This window comes from Rhinolophus sinicus, chromosome 3 (assembly GCF_057876585.1).
Source record: "Rhinolophus sinicus isolate RSI-liver-muscle chromosome 3, RSI-T2T, whole genome shotgun sequence".
NCBI lineage: Eukaryota > Metazoa > Chordata > Mammalia > Chiroptera > Rhinolophidae > Rhinolophus > Rhinolophus sinicus.
In genome coordinates, this window is record NC_142503.1 from 144,726,948 (window position 1) to 144,747,618 (window position 20,671).

The following is a 20,671-nucleotide window of genomic DNA, read 5'->3' on the forward strand; positions in this document are numbered from 1 at the left end:
GAGCGCGTCCTCTCAACCAAAAGGTTGCCAGTTTGACTCCCGCAAGGGATGGTGGGCTGCGCCCCCCTGCAACTAGCAATGGCAACTGGACCTGGAGCTGAGCTGCGCCCTCCACAACTAAGACTGAAAGGACAACAACTTGACTTGGAAAAAAAAAAAAAGTCCTGGAAGCACACACTGTTCCCCCAATAAAGTCCTGTTTCTCTGCCCCAATAAAAATATTTTAAAATGAATAAATAAATAAATAATAAAATAAAAAAAGAATAACAACAAAACAGTGCTAGAAAATAAGAGTAGGGGTTAGTAGAGCTTCATAAATTTTAAAGAAATTCTAGAAAATAAAACAGAAATGAGATGGGATCAAGTTGACAAAAAAGAAAGGAAAGGATGGGAATAGTTCTAGCCAAAAGAATTAGAAGAGTCGTCTTCCCAGTGGAGCTCAGAGGAGTTCCAAATTCAGTCAATAAATACAAAGATTGAGAGTGTGTTGTAGACAGGGTGACAGTCCCAGTTTATGCCTATTGTCTTAGCAAAATAATTAATAGGGTCCCCTTTCAGTCTCAAAAGTGTCCCAGTTTGGAAAATAAATTATCTGATCACCTTAGTTTTCGAGCATCACCAGAATAATTAAATAATAAATGAGCCACTGGTCCCTACCATACCCTCCTTCCTTGCCCACTAAAGAGAGTAGGCACCATGCCTGGAGAGGAAACCAAGGGTGTGTGTTCAGGCCTAAGAGAGAAGCAGTTCTGAACCAACACAGCTGTTATGGCAGACTCAGACCCTAGGAACGCCTGTCTTTCTGAGGCAGGTGTGGGATTTACCAGACTTCCTGGCTAACCCACAGTGCTATAGACTGAATGTTTGTATCACCTGAAAATTCATATGTTGAAACTTAATCCCCAGTGTGATAGTATTTGGGCATTTTTGGAAGGTAATTAGGTCATGAGGGTGGAACCATCATGAATGGGATTAGTACCCTTATAAAAGAGGCCCCAGAGAGCTCCCTGCCCCTTCCACCATGTGAGGACACAGCGAGCAGATAGCTGCCTATGAACCAGGAAGCAAGCCTTCACCAGCCACCAAGTCTGCTGATGCCTTGATCTTGGACTTCCCAGGCTCCAGAATTGGAAGAAATAAATTTGTGTGTTTTGTAAGCCAGCCAGTCTATGGTATTCTGTTAGAGCAGCTAAAACAGACTAAGAAAAGCCTCTCTGTGAACTGGCTAAATCACTGGCCTTCCTATTTAAAGGAAAGGTTTGGCAGGGCAAAAGACCTTTGCAACTGCACTAATCCATATAGTCTTTCATTTGTAAATACAAACCATCAACCATAAGTAACCAGAAATATGAGAAAAACTAATAGCACAAAGGAGAAGGATGCAAGGGGAAGAGTTAATGCTGAAAACACATGGGGAAAAGGGTTGTTTTTCTTTTTAATTCTAATTAGTACCTTGAAGATATTCAAAAAAATGTGGCATCCATGAAAGAAGAACAAGTTGATAGGAACAAAGAAAACAGAGAGCAAGAAAAAGTTCCTGGAAATTAAAAATATTTAATGGACAAATTATATGGTAGAATGAAAAATAAGATTGAAGAAATATATATATATGACAATGAGGAGAAAAATGTGAAAGGAAAATTTAGGAGAAGGGAACATAAACAATGGATGGGAGGGAATAATCAAATAAATAGAAGAAATTTCTCTGCACCAAAGGAAGACATAATTCCTCAAAGTGAAAGGGCCAGCAAGTGTCAATGGGGATGGATGAAAATGGACCCACAGATCTTCATAAAATTTTGAGCTCGAAAAACAGAGAAAATATTAAAAACTTCCAGAAGAAAAAATAATTGGTTAATCTCAGAGACACAAGAATTAGACCATGAAATTTCTGCAATAAGGATGATAGAGGACATTGGAGTGATATGATGCCTTACAGTTTTAAGGAAAAATGTTTTTGAACTTAGAATTCTATACCCAGCCAAATAATCAATCAGCTGTGAAGGGGCAATAAAAACATTTTTAGACATGCAAGAGCGTATACATGCAATACCATCTCCAAAATAACTACTCAAGAATATGTAATAGGAAAAGTAACAGTTTAAATTTTAAAAGTAAAGTGTAGTGGAAGAAAATATAGAAGCAAGGATGACGATCCTTGAGTCAACAATGAAAATAAAAATGCCTGACATGATGACCTACACACCTGTTCCAGGCAGGCTACAAATTCTACAGAAAAATGAAAGATCTGTCTATTTCCCTTTATTTCATGGCCTATAAAGTAAAAATAAACCAATTTCTCAGGACAAGTACAAGTGTGTATTCATTCTTGGCTTAAACAATAATTTCTCTAACAAATCCTCACAAAGAAGTCATTGTATGATATAAAGAATATAAAATGAGTTTTTTAGAGCAACAGCTCTAGGGATATCATCCCAAACACAATTCAGAAGACCCAATGAGAGTCTCTGTACTCAGTCACTGCTGAGCTGATTAAATTCAGGAATGTATTTTAGGATATTTAGATGAACAAATGAACTACATGTCCTTTGAGCAATCATCTTAATTATCATTTCTCTCAACTGCACTTGTGTTAAATATTAAATGCCTGTGAACTTGAGATTGAATTTCCCAGAAAATACCTAGAGGGCTGCTATGCTGTGTTGCTAGCTAAGCACAGATCCATAAAACAAAAGATCAAGCTGGTAATAGTGTTAGCATTCTTTTGTGACAGCTGAGGAGACTAACAAAGACATATGTCTGGATAGGAAGTCATTTTTCACCATTTCAATTAGCCAAGGAATAGACATGAGCAGAAAGAATTATCTTAGACACTTGTTTTGAATCTGCTCCAGAATATAGAAAAGTAGGTAATTAAGCCTTCAAAATCCATGTAGGGTGATGGATATAGCCTTCAGTCCCCAAGACTTATAAAGGCCAATATAATTTGATGTTTGCCTCAATCAAATAAAGTATCAATGAAGCACTTATAGAATATTTGAACTATGTGATTCTTATTGTATGATCCAAGATAACTAAATGAGGGTACCTCATTGATTTCATGAAGTCATTTATAAATCAGTTAAATGTTAGGGAACATTTTGTTTCAGGATTACTTACACCCTCCCTCCCCAAAAATAATTATCTGATAGAGCTGATGGCTTGTTTGTGTCAATCCTGATTTCAAATAATAAAACCATATTCACTTATGTTTGCATGTATGCTTGTCTTTTTCTTTGGAAGAAAGACATGCATCTAGAAAATCCAAAAGTGTTATCAGATCACTAAGACACAGATTTAAAAGATGGGAAAGAAATAACACTACTCTACTGAAAATTTTTAACTGCAGTCAAGACGTTGTTCCCATGCTAGCAAGAATTTTTGGACCTATAAAAATGAGAGTTTGATGAAAGAACTCTCATATAAGAAAAAGAGGTCTGGATCTTGAGGAAGAGACCCAAGATCTCCTTCCACCAAACTATCTGTGTGAGCACATTTAAACTTATGGTCTCTCCTTACCTATGGTTCCTCAGTAAAATAATGCCACTTTGTGTTGCCATCATTAAGTGAGAAAAATACATGCAAAGCACCTTGTAAACAAAAAATACAAAAAACAAAAACAAAAACAAAAAATAACTCTTTTTAAAACAACAACAAAATGGCAAATAAAAGGTGAAAAAAAGAAATCACCCAAGCTTGGATAGTCAGTCTTAAAGTTGCTTAGGTTATTATTTCTGAAGAGGGTCTGAAGTAATTTTCTGAATATTTTCAGTAGAAACTGGCAAACACCCCTTGACTCTACTCCAGATCCTCTAAAGGCAACATCCAGCTCCCAATCTGGACTCTTCTCCCTCATAATTAATAAATTAAACATTATCCAGCTTCCACTGGATAGGCAAGAGAATAAAATCATTTACATCTTTTTTTCTTAGTTTGCCTGGGAACACCTTAGTATGTAAGACCAGTTAATGAATGCAGCAGCTATGTTAACGAGACCAAGAGTAGGCGCAAGGTTTAGGAGGCTTCCACTAGGACCCGTGAGTGATCACAACTATGAGTTCCTCGGTAATGAACAGGAGTGTCTTTCTTCGATTAACACCAGAGTATTTTGCCCTTCGTCAAGTGTGGTTTAGGAGAAAGCCTTCAGGCAATTGGCTTTAGATCCCCAAAGTCATGAAATGATGAAGCACGGAGAATTTGGGGTCTCTGTACAAAATGCTAATGGCATGCACTGATATTTCCTCAGCAAGATTGGTCCCAATCCAAACGCTGAAGAATGTCTCTAAACATGGAGTATCATGTGGGTTTTGGTGGTGGTGGTGGTGGTTTTGGGGGTTGGGTCAGAAATCTCAGAAAAATCCCCTCAAGCCAAATCAATAACTTAAGCTTTTTCCTTTCTTAATTTTCTTTCATTCTTCACAATCTGGTCTGTGTGTTTGGGAGCCAAACTAATTCATTAAAGACATGAGAAAAGAACAATGAGTGGGGAGAGCTTTGAAGAAAAGAGTGCCCCAGCCTCCAAGATTTCCTGATTTGACTCCAAGAGCACATTCTAATACAATTAAAAAATATGTGTCCCAAATCGGGGTTTCCTACTGAAACCCAGTGGTGACCTGCAGCTGGTGGGACTTAATTGACATTTAAGCAGGAAACTAAAGAGAATCAAGGCAAAAACAAAATTGTCCCATAAATATATATATATATATTTTTTAATTCTTGTCCTCACAGAAAATCTCAGAAACAGAGTTAGGAGATTCAAATAAATAATAAAGGGCCATGAGTTTGTTCTCCTCTTGGCTAGCCAATTTGCTCATCAGATCCAGATATTTGGAAATTTTGATTTATTGGGAGTTTTATTCCTCCCATGGCTTACTATAGCTTCTCAAATAAATATATAATTTTTTTTATTGATTCATTCTTCTTCCAGCATCCATGAATTGTATTATACAAGTTACAAGTAAAAGTAAAATCAGTAAAATCTTCATAGAAGCCCTTGGCATGAAGCTTTCCAAGTGTAGGTTCACAACTGGAGATTTAAGGCTTACTGTGATATAATGATAACAGCTAATATTTATTGAGTCTTTGTTAAAAGCTAGCTACTATTTGAAGTGTTTCACCTTCATTATTTCATCAACCCTCAAAACAATTCTGTTTGGTACATATTATTAGTCTGAGCCCCACTTTACAAATGAACAAAATAAAGACTGAGCAGATCACGTAGTAGTCATAATTCATGCACCGAACTGCCTGTCTTGTAAAACAAGCTTAGAAGAAATTCTGTATATAAGGGGATGGTGCATGGTTCTGTGCTGAATGACTGAGAAATTGTACACTGGTGTGTGTCTGTGTCCGGAGATCAAGAAGACAGAGAAGAGGCCTCTCTCGTTGAATGCATTACTCCAGGATGTACTTCAAATCACAGGCCCCTTCCCAATGAACCTTGTGGCCCTGTAATCTCTTACATTCCATTGTTTCCAGGCTTCTGTGTTTCACAAAGGAGGCCTTCCTAGAGAACCTGTCTGCCTTCTCCTGGGATCCTTTGGCCAGTCCTTGCTGAGAATACTCTCCCAAACTCCTGTTCGAAACTTACTGTTTTAGAATGCTGCTTATTTATCTACATTCTATTACAATGTACTTATCTATAGGGGGGAAAAATCACATTTTTATGCACTGGGCCAGGATCAGAATGCTTTCTGTAAAGAATGAAAATAGTTATATCTTTCTACAGCATCCCCATTAAAAAGAAAAAGAAAAAGAAATCAAGATCTACCTCCCAAGGATCACAAGTGCCTAGAAGAAGCTAGAGGACATTTAACTTTCCACGGTGAGACATATTCCAGCCATCCAAGAGATAGCAAGCCACCTTTCACAAAGTGAGAGGGGGAAAAAACAAGTGGAAAAAAAAGGACACATGAGAGGAAATCTGAGGAGATCTCTTATCTGCTTGATATCTCAGGGATTATAAGAGAAACTTTTTTTCAAAGCTTGCGGTTGTCATTTTGAAATGCATGAGTCTATAAATTGAGTTTTTAGCACATATTGGTTTCTGTGTCTCAGGCCCCTGAATCCATGTGGCAAATAAAATCTGCTGGAGCCAAGACAAAGAGATTTATTTATTCCAGAAATATTTCTTGAGCTCCTCTGAGCAAGGCTCTATTCTAGGCAGTGAAGGAAAAACAAACAAGACAGTGATCGCCTTCAAAGGGCAGACATGCCTACAAATACCCACACAGCAAGGAAGAGGAGAGGCCTAGGGAGTCACAGAAACCAGAGGAAAGAAAAGTCAAGTCCAGATGGGTCGTTAAAAGGCATCCTCACTTGTCCCAGGCTACTCTGAAGGGAATTTCTGCTGTATACAAACTGTGGAGTGTGGTAGGGTGTTCTGCCAAGCACCTTATCTAAGCTGAGCTGCAGTCATTTACTGAAAAGAGAAGGAATTTGGTAGGGGTGTTGGGCCACCTAAGATGGGGCAAAATGTGGGCTTTGCAAGAAGACATCTCCAGTTCTTCTTCAGCTATTCCTCCTAAAAGGCTATTGGACCAAGTGTGAAAAGAGCAAAAGAAAATTTGTATCCTCGTTTCATTTATTTGTGAAGGATTCAGATAACACATATTTTAAAAGAGATAGTGGAGCCAGAACTTAGGGAAGAAAAGAAATCTGTCCTCTTTTCACCCCCTCCTCCGCCCTCAGTCTCGTCCAAGCTACCTCACCTCCCTCAGCGGCCATAGCCTCCCCTCGGTGCTCCCTGCTTCTACCCCACCCACTATGAGCTAGGTAATTTCAAGAGAGCAACAAGAATGATCCTTTTACAGTTGTATTCATTTCCTATTGTTGCGCTAGCAAATCACCACAAACTTAGTTGCTTAAAACAATACGAATGTATTATCCTCTTATTCTGGAAGTCAGAAGTCAGAAAATGGATCTTACAGGGCTAAACTCAAAGTGTTTCAGTGGGACTCTGTTCCTTCAGGAGGCTCTAGGGGAGACTCTGTTTCTTGCCTTTTCCAGCTTCTAGAGGCTCCCTGCTTTCCTTGGCTCACAGCCACATCGCTCTGACCTCTGCTTCCATTGTCACATCTCTGACTCTGCCCCTCGTGTCTCCTTCTTACAAGGATCCTTGTGATTCCATGGGGCCCACCTGAATAATCTAAGATCATCTTCCCATCTCAAGATCCTTAACTTAATCACATCTGCAAAGTTCCTTTTACCGTGTAAGGTAACATATTTATAGGTTCCAAGGATTAGGACATGGGAGTTTTGCGGGCAGAGGGCATTACTCTGGCGACCACAAAAATTATGTTTCCTCTGCTCAAAATGTCCCATGTTTCTTCATCTCAAAGAAGCGAGTTCTTACAAAAGCCTTCAGGGTCCTGCTTGATCTTCACACATCCATCCACCCCTGTTACCCTCCTGACCTCAAATCTCTACCAGAAGCATACTTACCATGAAGCTAAGGAAGCTTAAACTTCAGCTCACCTCACTGTTATTTTCCATTCCAAGTCCCTCAGAGCAGAACTAAAAGTGTGTTTTCATTATGTTTTTTAAAAATATTTTAGCCACAAGGGCTAAGATCATTAGCTCTTCCTCTGTAATTTTCCCCCATCACCCTTTGCCTTATGTCAGATGGTGCTGGGATCCAGAAAATGGACCTTTGCTCTGGTAGTACCAAAGAAAATTCCCCATGCCCTTTCCTCTCTGGACACCAATAGTCATTAAAATGTAGCAGAGAATTCACTAGCAAATACTAACCCCAAAGTTACGAGAGAGATTTTATGAAATCAGCACTGTCTTACGTATGTCACTGACAGGCAGTGATGACTGGCACTTCATTCATTGGCAACATTTTTAGTTAAACTAAGAAAATCGATGAGTTTGGAAAAAAAGATCCAATTTTACAGACAAATTACTATAGTAGACAAAAAGCAAGGTCAAACGAAAACTAATTCCTTCACAAGTGTAACTGCAAAACGACTTGAAAAACAGCTTTTGGATTTGTTGCTATTGTTCCATAAGTGATAAACCCAAGGAGAATAAAACTCTTTAAACGCACATACTAACACACATACATGTACTTTTCTAGGCATTGATGTGGTACCTGTAAGTGGAGGTTCCATGTCTTATGCATCATTTTTATCACCAATCCTCTATTGCAGGACCAACCCAGTACCTGCTACATAGTATATGCTCAAAAAAATGCCTGAGAAGCAGGTATATAAACTTCAGCCAAAGAATGGCCTCATTTGTAGGCACAGTAGATGCAGTGTCTGGGGCCCACAATACTTTTTTATTACAAAAAAGTTTAAATTTTCACAATATTTTTAAAGTCAGAAGAAAAAACATATGTAATAATAATGGACACGTAATAATGAATTCAACCTGGATTATATTTGTCTTTGTACCCACAATCGTAAAATATAATTTTCAGCATTTTTTGGAGGAAGGGCCCACGAAAGACATAATGTGACCCTGGTCTGATTTTTCCCACCCCACTCCCCATAAACACACTAAAGGACTTCCCTGTGGAGTGGTGTGTGCTGACTCCACAACCCGCACATTTTGGAGTCCAAAACAGCTTTAGCTTGTTTAAAGAAAGCCTTTAATTATCTACCTCTTTTGCTTCCCATATTACCAAACTACATAAAGTCTTAATTAGGTATTTTATACATGAACAACACTCTTCCTGATTGCTTTGTAGAATAGAAAAGCACATACATACTTTAAAATGATTGTTGTGGGCCTCCCATCGAGCGACACAGAAAGGGTGAATTACAAAGAACCAACAGAAAATAGACTGTAATCCTCATATTTAAAGATTTGAGTCAATTAGCTGGAATTTTTCACATCTTGAAGAATGTGAGACTTATACAAATATAGAGATAATAAATAATAAAGCATATCTGGAAGAAAATTATTGTTTTCCCACAACACCGTGGCGGACTTCCTGATGATGTTGTGTTTATATAAGTGTGAGTACACCTTAATTAAATGCTGCAGATATTAAATATCTCATTAAGGTAAAATACCACTTCTGCATGATTTTTCCCCTGACAACTCCAAGCTGATTAGGAGGTCTCTAGTCTGTGCTCCTCTGGCAAATACACCACTTGTAATGATGTTTAGTAAACTGTTTTTAAGTTATTGCTACTGTAAACTTAACAATTGTGTGAGGATATATGTATTGTATTAATTACTAAAAAGCTACTTCAAGTCAAGAAAGGTCGGCACTATCCTAGCATACCACAGGGGCTCAAAAACATTTGTTGACTGACTGCATAAATGGGTGAATATTTTATGTTATAAAAGCACTCCAGACTATTACCAGATCTACAGGAACTAATATAACCTCAAGATGCATCATTCACAATTATGATGCTGCAAATGATGGTGACACAAATGTCACTCCCTCAAGTCACACGGCCATTGTAACAAGTCCAAGAGGAAGGGACTGGCCTCAGCTTTCTCTGCAAATCAATGCCATAGCAGATAAAGACCCACCCAAGTCACCGAAACATATCAGAACCTACAACAATAAATCCTATTAGAAACTTGTCCCAGTTAAAGCTGGTTAATTTTATGTTTACAGTATTAAGACTGTACTAGTGATTTGATATAAATAAATAATTTCATTTGAAAAAGAAAAAATGATGACAGTCATTCTAAACTCTAGGTTAGTACTGAGAATATGAAAGCATTGCCCCAGAGGGTAGAACTAACGACCTCTGGGTGGGAACTACATTGAGACAGATTTCAGCTCATTATGAAGCTAAATATTGCAATAAATAAGTGTCCAACAAGGGAATGGATTGCACCATGAAACAACTGCCTATCGAGGTAAGTTAATCACCTGTCAGAGATGTTATTAGATGGAGGAACAAGGCATTAGGTAAACTCTAATCCAGCCTTTAGTCTCTAAAAAGTCTATGGTCAAATATAAAGAAAATAGCAGTAATAAATTAAACACATGTGCATTGAAGGGAAAATTACATAATACTCTGTCACTGACTAACTAGAGACAAAAGAGAACATCAATACTCTTTGGCCAGGATGCTGTATTAAAGAAACAGAACTATTGTTAACGCTGCTCAGCTAGACCAATTAGCCAAACAAGAAAACCACATGTGTTTCCTGTCATCATGAACCAAAATTATTTCTGAGAGAGCTTAGTGTTAAATGTTGGTGTATTCATATAATGTAATGTTGCTTTGAAAGAAAACATGAGGCACTATTTATTCTTGCAACTATATGGATATACGTCAAAAAGCCTTATGCTGAGTAAAAGAAGCAAGACACAAGAATAAGTGCCGTATTATTTCATTTATGTCAGTTTCAAAAACACGTAAAGCTAATCTGATAGAAAGAAGATGGTTGTATGGAGTGCGGGGAGAATAAATGAAAAAGGGCACAAGGGAACGTTTTGGGTGATAGCAATGTCCCATATCTTGTTTTTAGGCAGTAGGTACATAGGTATACGCAGTAGTCAAAGCTCATCAAATGAACACTTAAGATCTGTGTGGGTTTTGTACATAAATGACGCCTTTGCAAAATAAAATATAATTTAATTTAAAAATCATATTCACTTTGTATCATCTGAAGAACTCAACACTTACCAAGTGATTTCTTTTTACTGCTGAACATTATTGCACTTGATTACCTTTCACTGGGCCTCAGCAGTTGGCCTACCTAAGAAAACAAGAAAAGTAGATAACATTAGCGTTTGAAAAATGCTCATTAACCATACATTTCCATCCTTAAGCTTTCTTTCTAGTCAAATCTAGATGACTAGGAAGTCATTGGCACAATAAGGAACAGCAGATTCCATGTGTTCGGCTTAAATATAACTAGATAAAAGTAATTCTATAATTTATTATAGAGGCTATAGAGGACAACTTGAGGTAAGCACAAGGGTGCTATTTTCAATTTGGCATTTAAATTGAGACAAATTTTCTAATAAATCCCAAACCCTATGAATTAGAATATCTCAGGGGTGAAGCTCCAGGATTTGCCTCTTTTTAAAAAATACTTAACATAGAATATTGTATTTGTTTCAGGTGTACAACACAATGATTAGACATTTATATAAGACTCTGCCTTTTATTCAAGTACCATAGGTGATTCCTTTCAACAGCCAGAGCTGGGAACCACTACTCAACTGTGGGAGTTAAATATGAGAGGAGATTATTGGCCAGGCTCTAGAGAAACAAAATGCAATTCCAAATTTTCATTAGTTTATTCTTGAGTATATAGTATTCCCCAGGTAATTACCAAAACAGCCAGAATAATGTCATGATTCTTTTTTTCCCCTACGTGTGGTCTAATTTTCTTCATATGGTAACGTTATTAAAGATTTAGAATAAATAAATAAAGGGGAAAACAAGTGACTTCAAACACTTAGAACCCAGAAGACCATGAAAATGAATTTTCAGGCACCTTAGCAAACACATGACAAGCTGAGCAGAGGTACTAAATGCATACTCTTTTAGTTAGCAAGAGAAATTACTTATTTGCTTTCTGCTCAAAGAAGTGGTGTGACAGGATACAGTAAACATACTTTAAAAAGCTGGTTAATCATATGGAGAGCAAAAAAAGAGGAAGAACAATGCTTATGGCTTAGTAGTTACAAGAAAGTAAGATGCAGAGGAATTTCATCAACACCAATGGCTCCACTACAAACCTCTCAGAGTCTGAAAAGCCTGAAACCAGTATAGGTCCCTGTCATGCCCCCAGATCCATGAGTTCCCATCCACAACCTCCAGGAAAAGCAACAGCCTACTGAGGGCACAGCCAGACCAGGGTCCACATTGAAGCCAGAGTCATCCTCAGAAAAGATAAATGACATCAGGTCATGTCCATAATTAAAACCTACCAATTATCTCCCATTGGCCTTAGGAAAAAAGATGCAATTCTAACATGACTCCTGGGACCCTCTGCAACCTGGTCCCTACTCATCTTTCTATCCTGATTTCTCATCACTCTCCTCACGGCCTCCATTTCTCCTTGCACCCCCTCACATCTATACTTCTTTCTGTTTGAGGGCCTCCACACATGCTCTTCCCTCTGCCTGTTACCATCTAACCCCATTGTTAAACAACACTTGACTATCTCCTACTCATCTTTCCAATATCAGCTCATACATCACTTCCTCTAGGAGGCTTCCCCTAATCTCCCAAATCAGAGATAGAATCATCTCCTGTATGCTCCCACAGAATCCAGAACTTCCCATTTCAGAGTCCCTATCACTCTAGAACATATTTGCCTATTATATTGGCTGTTTCCCCATTAGTCCACACCAACTCCAGCAGGGCAGAGACCTCATCTGTCTGGTCCATAGTTGGATCTCCAGTATCTAATGCATACTAGGCATATAGTAATGCTCAACAAACATTTGCTAAATGAAAGAATGATTGATGTCCTCAATTGCTAAGAAGAATGGAACAAGGTCTTCCAGATGCTAAAGTACACTTCCCTTTTAGCTACTATCCCTTCCCATACCCCAGCCCCAAGTACCAGAATGTCCTATATCACCCCAAACTTGTGGTCATCATGGCTTTCTTGGCTCCCCCCTTCCTTTGGCTGGTCCCCATCCTCCTGGGCACCCCTATCGCCAGCCTAACAAGAATCTCAAAGGGTGGGCGATATTGGGTTAACACTACAAAGAGTGTTGCAGGCAAACTGAAAAGCACAAAAAAGAAGGAGGAAATGAGCAAATCTTGGGGGAAGAAAACAAGAGGAGGCATTCTGGCTATAAAAGATTCACAAAATAGATTTTTTGAGGTAAAGCCTTTCTGTGAGAAATAATGTGAACAAAAGTGGGTTTTCATCCATGGAAATAAACTATCTTTGTTCCAAAAAAATAGTCACAACAACAGATACAAAACGACAGAAGGGAGAGGAATGAATGGATTCTGTGACAATGATGTCTGTATCTGGTGGCCCCAGCTGGCCACCAGATACAGAACTCTCATCAAAGAGTTCTAAGCTAACTTGTTAGGGCTTGAAAAGTCTCTCGGGGGACTAGGTGAACATGCTCTGTTTTCATGGGCTCAGAGTCCCTAAAGCAGGTGAAAGGAAGAGTGAATCTTTAAGCAAGACAGCAAAAGGGGACTCTACACTGTGACAGGTGACAATGAAAATGTAGGCAGCAGAAATTCACTCTCTCAGGAAGTTAATATGAGTACTGGCCCTTGGCCAACTTTTTCTTTCTCCTTATTGGTTTGCTAAATTGCTTTGAGGAATTAGTACTAACAGATAACCAGTATGAAAGATGAATCTAAATATGTTTGTGAAACATGAAGGTAACTAAAGAGTAAATAACCTTGTAACACTGCCCTCTCTTATTTTAGATCCCCTTGTAAAACTTCTCATTTTAAAAACCCCTAGATAATCAAACATAAAGCAATACCATACTCTTCCTAAAATTACCTTTAAGCCATAGAGGTATTTCATTGCTTTTAATTTCTCTAATACATACCATTTCTAAATTGTCTTGGGAACTTTTTATTCTAAGGACATTGAATAAATCCATTTTAGCCATTTTTGCTATTGTAGAAAATATTCTCTTCTTCCTCATTAATCCAGACTGATAATATAATTACTATAGTATGAAACAAACAATATTTCTATAAGATTTGTGAAAGTTATCTCTTATTAATGATCTTAAATAAGAATCATTAAGAAGTGACATTCAGGTCCATGTTTCCTCCAACCCAATCTTTTCCTTGCAAAAGCGGCAATCAAGCAAATTTTAGGAGGATTCATACTTATGGAGCAAATTCTAGTTTCGCTCTGAGAAAGTGAAATTTAGTCCTTTCATTCTTGCACATTTATCAACTCACCAAAATACCCCAGCTGACACTTGCTCCACCTCTAAAGGATGTTGGAGTAAAGAAACAGTCATCTTTTGATGAACTTTTGAATCTGAAAGTCTAAGGAAACACAGTAAACAAAATCAGTTTCCTTTCCCTGTTTCCTTCACTTTCCTTCATATTTTTCACTGCAGTATTTGTTTCCCAACCCAACTCACCTTCTCTCTGAGGAATGACCCACCAGGAATGGGACTTCCTGGGAGGCCAGCACCAGGGTGAACTTAAAAGAACTTTGAAAACCCAACCTGCTTGAGCAGTAGTGGGGTCTAAAGATGGAAAGCTGCAATGGCAGGATTATGAAACCACCCCCTTCTCTCCTCCTGATCCCTCCATCTTCTCTGGTCCTACTGGTGCCTTTTCCTCCCCTTGGCCCTAGATTCCCAGAGGCTGAAAAGCAAAAATCTCTGTGAGTCCTCCCACCCCTGGACATGATGACCTTGCAGTCATATCTGCTGGCAACTATGCCTACCAGCCCAAGAATATTCCCCGCGGTCCCCAGGCCAGGCTCCTGCAGAATAGGGGTGCTGATGCACAGCTCTAAGACACAGAAAGAGGAAATCTCAGCCTTGGAAGGGGAGACCAGTGAGGGATAAGGAATCAGCCTGGGCCTCTGTCCTGAATATGTGCAGCGGTGAGTGTGATGGGAAGGTGGGAGGTGTAGATAATGCTTTAATCATATTTAGAGTCAGTGACAGCTGCCAAGAGGCATAGTACTTACAAATCGTAGGTATTGGGCAAAACTAGAAGTAAAAAAAATTTTAAACCGGTTTGTGTGTGCATACCTGTATTTGTAAACATCATGGTTAGTACAGCCAAAATTATATATTGCTTAGCAATTATATCTAACTACCATGCCTCAACAATAAATTGTTCTATTTCCCATGTAATATACATTGGATTGATTTTGTTGTGCGTTATCATGTTAATATTGACGTCTGTTTATGTTCTGTCAAGCATGCAGCTGCTACCTAGCCACGAAATTCTAAAGTGATGGGAACCCTGTTTCCCCTCCTCCTCTTGTTTATTCCCTGTTCATTTTCCAACTTAGTCTTCTAGTTTCCTTTCTTGTCCTTTCCTAGCCTGCTCTCACTGCCTCCTTTGTGCCTTTTCACCATCCTTCTCCTCATCTTGCCTTTCTCTCCCAAACCTGCCTCCCATGGCTTGGTCATCTTCCTTCCTCTTCTTAGTTTCTTATTCCCCTATCAGCACTGGAGTGAGAGGGCTGGGTTTGGTCCTGCCAGCTGTGTTTCCTCCAGCAATTCCCCCTCCTCTGTAAGCCCCACCTATAAACAGGAACAATCAGGGTAACTCATAGGATCCTTTGGCAAAGTACATCAGCTCATGCCTATAAAGAAATTAGCACAGTGCCTCCTGCTACAAAGTTAATACTCAAATACTTGTTTTTATTTGTAATCCATTTTTAACTCTCCACAAAATTGAGAGCCATCCCTACTGATGTTCAATCATCAAACACTCACAGGTACCTATTCTATATCAAATGTGGGTTAAGTAGAAGGAAACAAGGATCATCAGCCCATCTCTGTCCTTCAAAAGCCCACAGTCTAGGGAAGGGAAGACAGACAGATGTGTGGAAAGATCATTAGAATGGCAAGTTCAGGGCTATGATAGCAGGAGGGATTGAAATATATGGAGGCAGAGGGGAGTCATCAAGCCTGCTTTGCAGCGTCACTACGACTCTGCTCAGAGAGACTGATTCCAAGTTGAAGCCATTTGAAAGAAAAAGAAGAGTTTGCTCAATAAAATGAGGTAAGGACAAGCAAAAGGAGTAACATGTGAGAAGACCAAGTGTTGTGAAAGGGAAAGAAAGTTTGGGAAGCAGTGACAATCATGGCAACCAGATTACAGGGGCCGTAGAGTACTGTGGTGTGATACAGGACTGGCAAAATAGATAAGAGATGGATTCTGAAAGAAGTCATCATCTTCATCATTGCCATCCTCATCACTGGCATTTACTGGGTACTTGACCTTGTGCTAAGCATTTGACATATGTCATCTCATTTAATCCTCACCAAAACTCTCTGGGCAAAGATTATCATTATCCCCATGTGATAGATGAGGTGACAGAGAGCACCGCTGTGGTTGATCCTATAGGTAATGGGAAGGCAGGAGAATGCTATGATTAGAATCCAGCCCCTTTGTCCATTGTCATTGCTCCCTGGTGTCTCTCTATACAAGCGCATGCTATCAGAGTTTTTAGGAAGGTTACCCTTACAGCATGGACTGGCATGGAAAGAGATGGGGGAGCAGTGACAACAAGCAAGTGGAGCTGGAGTCTAGAAACGTTTCTGCAGTTGAATTGACGGAGTTTATAAAAGGCCCATGTGTTAAGGTGCAGAACAAGGAAAAATCTGGGGTTACTTTTAGGTTTTTGGCTTGGGACAATGAAGGGATAGGTGTGCCACTAACTAAAAGGACAAATACAGCCGTGTAGGGAGAAGGAGAGAAAGGTGTAAGAGCAGGCGAGGAACTGGGGTGGGAGAATAGAAAGTTCAGCTTTAACACATTGAGCTTGAAATGTCTCTTGATCATTGAAAATATCCTCAGCACTAAAGAGAAAAGACAGACTTGTAGACTTGGAATCAACATATTTAGAACCGTTGAAGTCATGGGGAGTGAATGATCTCACTCAGGAAGAACACTAATAAAGAGAAGTGAGGGGAAGACAGAGGGTGAGGATGAGTCAATCAAAGGAGAAGGACAAAGCCCTAAGGAACTTTAGGACAACCTCAAACGAAGGGTCAGAAAAGGAGATATAGAAATGAAAAGCTGTGGCTTTCCTACTGTGCCCTCTTCCTCTGGGCACCTAGCACAGAGCCTGGCAAAGGTAGGTGATCAATAAACTGGAGCTGAGTAAAGAAAAGGAGAGAGGAAAGAAAGGTAGCCTCAAATTAAGGAAGGAAATATAATGGTCAATAATATTTAACACTTACATTCAGACATTTATTAGCTAATATTTGAAAAATCTTGCTAAGAAGTTAGGTAAGACTTTAGGCATGTGCTAGAAATGTGGAAAACTTGGAGGTTACCACTTTCTATGATTTCCCATGAGACAGCCTGAAAATGAACACTAGCATCTAATTCTTGTATATTCCATGCAAGCGTCTGGAATACATACATTAAGAAGTTTTATTTCAGGAAGAGCTACAATTTCCAATTTACTTTGAAATGATAGGTGAAGTCTTTTCCTACTAAGTAAAAATTTATAATTTACCATGTAAGAATAAAATGAAATCCTCTTGTGCATAGAAAATATATATATATATATATATATATATATATCATATATATATATCATATAACATATATATATCTATATCATATATATATCATATAACATATCGTGCGCACACACACACACACATACACACACACACACACACACAAAATCACTTGGCCCCATGCTTTTAATGATGCATGTATGATGAAACAACATAAAAACACAAAATAGATAAATATAGGTTAAAAATTACTCTGAATTTATATTTTGCAGTAAAGGCTAGCATGGAGCAACACCTGAGCAAAGGCGACACTTCACGGACACAGGTGTTGGTAATCCCATACGTGACACTATATTTCCTCATCTTTCTAATAAACCTTCAGCCCCTGAATAATGTTTCTTGCCAGTTTCCTTTTTTGTCAAAACAGTTAATTGTTAGCCAGGGACCTGTGACTCTCTCATGTCTGTCAACAAAATAGCTAGAAGAATCAATTCTTCTGTTCAGACAAATCTCAGCACTGAAAACATACCCCTCAAGCCTCAGAGGGAGAGCTTAGTGACAAACTATTTATGTCCAAAGCATGAATTTATCACAGAATAAACAATATGGTTGAACAAGTGTACTAGAAGCAAACCCCCTGAAAAAAAACTGAAACCAACTCCTATCAAAGAAAGTGACAAATACCCACAAACCAAGAAAAAAAATGGCCATATAATAAGTGATGATAACAAAATAAAAATTTGAACTTCAAGAGAGAAAGAGAAACTCCTATTTCCCAAACCTAACTAACTTTCCAAAATATTTTTTTTTTTAATGAGAGGAGAATAATCAAGACTATTTGCTAAACCTCAACCACACAGAAGATAAAAACAGTAACCTGGAAAAGAAAAACAGAAAGCTCCGAACAGCCCAGAGCTAACACTCTTCTTAGTCTCATGAATCTTCAAAAGTTCCCCACGGACTTACCTCAGCCTGGACCTAACCCTCTCCCCAAAGGGGGGATTTCCCAGTCGCGCAGGAAGATCAGACAGGTACCCATTCCGTGACCATGTCAGTGAGAAACGCCAGGCTATTCTGAACGCCCTAGTAATTACATAGAAAACACGCTGGGTCTCTAGGGGACATTCTTGAAAACCTGAGATCAACTCAAAAATACTCTTGACCATTTACCACTACCGGAAGCTGCTAAACGTCAGATCAGAATCAGCATCTCGTCAGAAAAAGAGGAAGACATTGTAGGAAAGCAGTTTCACTACCAGTGAGGAACTGGGGGAGAAAACACTCCTTGGGAAAATAGCAAAAGCCCAGAAGAGCCTTCTCTCTATAGTTGCCTGCTGCCGCTCCCAGCACAGAACTGGTTAATCTTGGAAAAACAAAAGGAAGCTCCCTAGAGGATGGATGGCTTGGGAGGATGGCGTCCTCAATGGGAACCAAGAGTTCAGAAGGATGGAAGAGGACAACGACAGGGGGTCACCAGCTACCATTTCTGCTTACCAAACTTTTATCAGCCCTTGGCTGAAAGAGATAAGCAAATATCTTTGGAGCTCCCGCTTGTTTTTCCCGGAGATGAAGGCATTAGCAATGGTTTGTTTGTGTGTTTTTTAATCATTACAGAAGAGTTCAACTCTCTTATCAATGAAAGCTAAGAACTCTCAAGCAACGTTTAATACACAGAGCAATGACAGTTCTTTGCCAATTTCCTTGATTTCAGCTCAGAGGAAGCAAACAATTAACCCCGTGGATGCCAGAGAACAAATGCATGTGCGAAACGGATTTAACTTTTTAGTTCAGAATCGCTTTGAGGGGGTTCTGGTTTTTAAGATGGGATTAGATGAAAACAAAATATTTTGGCTTGTCACTATGTTTAAATAAAAGGATTATGGCTCTTTTTAAAAATGTATAAAGCTATGTATGTATTTTCAGAAGTTGCATCGGATTTGCAGTTAAGTACAGAAACCAAATATGTTCTAATCATGCCTCTCTAACCAGGGCATGCTGATCCCCTGTGCATTGTCAACACCACGCTTCTAGAACATCCTGGTACTGAGGCCTCAAGAAGGACCAAGAACAGCCAATACAATGAAGCAATCATTTCTTTAAAATATTTAAAGTGAAAAACTTTTTTAAATTAGAAAAAAAAATAAGTATAACCTCTACACCATGTTTTAATTTATCATATTGGCAACTATTATAAGTTTGGTAGTTCCCTTTGTTGAAGAAGATATAAGGAAATCAGTTAACTTCTCCTACACTGTTAGCGGGAGTAGAGATTGGTAAAATATCACACAATGCCTGCCTCATGTTTATCCTATGCACAGAAGCTTTTATAATGCATGCACGTGTGTGTGTTTGTGTGTTGTGTGTGTCTGTAAGAGAGAGAAAGAGAGAGATTCCTAGCACTGATTCTTTATCATTTTGAAATATCCATTCCTTTTAAACTGCAAGTGTCTCTTACAGATAGATCTTTGGGTATTTAAAAAATAATGTTACAGTGTCATAGAATTAGGTGGTTAAAATCATAGATCATCAGATTTATTTGTCCCATCATTTAAAATCCCAAAGCCCTTTATCCATCTCTGGAATATAACATTACAGCTATTGCCACTCTACCTTTATCAGGCTCTCTTGTCACCCACATTTCCCCTTGACTATCTTCAGCATTTCATTCAGATCTCTACTCAAAGTCACTCAGAGAGGCCTGCCCTGGTCAGCCTCCCTAAAACAATACACACACTCCCTATCACTCTCTATCCCTTATCTTGTTTATTTTTCTCTGTAAGAAAACTACACAGCTGAATACGGTACATTTCTTGTTTATTGTTCACCTCCCCCCACTAGAAATTCTGTTTCAAGAGATGAGGGACTTTGCCTTGTTCACTGACGTACACACAGGACCTAGAACAGTGCTTAGTAGGTGCTTGACGAATGTTGAATAAACAAATAAATAGTAAGAGTGTTTTTGTATAGCTATTTCTTGCTTACTAAATATGTATGCAGCCTCCTCTAGAATGTGAGCTTCTTGAAAATGAGTGCTTGTCTCATTCATTGTTGTATCTTAAAAGTGCCCAGCAGATAGTAATTTATCAATAATTGAATTGAAGCTGAACTCTAAAGTATAGTTCTCTATATGACACTGTCCTCTCTCTTTTTTTAAAGAGAGTCACAATAATTCATTTGTATGGCATTAAATTTCCATTTAAATGTACCTTCAACTAAATTTCTCTTAGCTCACCTTAACTTGTCAGTCCTCGAAGTTGTGCCAATTGGCAGGTCTAATTGAAATAGACCTTTTTATAGGTATAAACATAATGATTACAGTCAGATTTCAGATTCCTTTGTAGCTGCATCTTAAAGTACCAAATTCAGAGGAGGAGGAGGAGAAGGAGGAGGTGGAGCTTAAGGAAAAGGATAGAGGCCTACAGCACATCAAAGGTGAAGAAAGGAACTGCTCACTCTTTAGGGCATGAATGATGGAGATACACTTGCTCTGGGTAACCAAAAAAGTGTAGAAGAAAATGATGGTTTAATTAAAGTTCTGCTTTGTTCCACTCCTAGGTACACACCCCAAAG

The 20,671-nt window shown here is 38.7% G+C and overlaps 1 protein-coding gene across 4 annotated transcripts in view; it reads right to left on the bottom strand.

Moving 5' to 3' along the window:
• ATP8B4 (ATPase phospholipid transporting 8B4 (putative)) overlaps window positions 1-18,700 on the bottom strand; it is a 193,373-nt gene extending 174,673 nt beyond the window's left edge. Inside the window, exons 1-3 of one of the 4 annotated variants that reach the window (XM_074327758.2) lie at window positions 18,272-18,564; window positions 18,068-18,184; window positions 10,608-10,680 (exon numbers count right to left, since the gene is read on the bottom strand). In XM_074327758.2, the coding sequence (XP_074183859.2) occupies window positions 10,608-10,635 (28 nt within the window). In that variant the 5' untranslated portion in view covers window positions 10,636-10,680; window positions 18,068-18,184; window positions 18,272-18,564. Of the gene's footprint in view, window positions 1-10,607; window positions 10,681-13,832; window positions 13,923-18,067; window positions 18,565-18,595 lie in introns of those variants that run through there. The other 3 variants (XM_074327760.2, XM_074327761.2, XM_019730670.3) reach the window with 3 other exon arrangements.
• Between the last annotated feature and the right edge of the window lie 1,971 nt (window positions 18,701-20,671).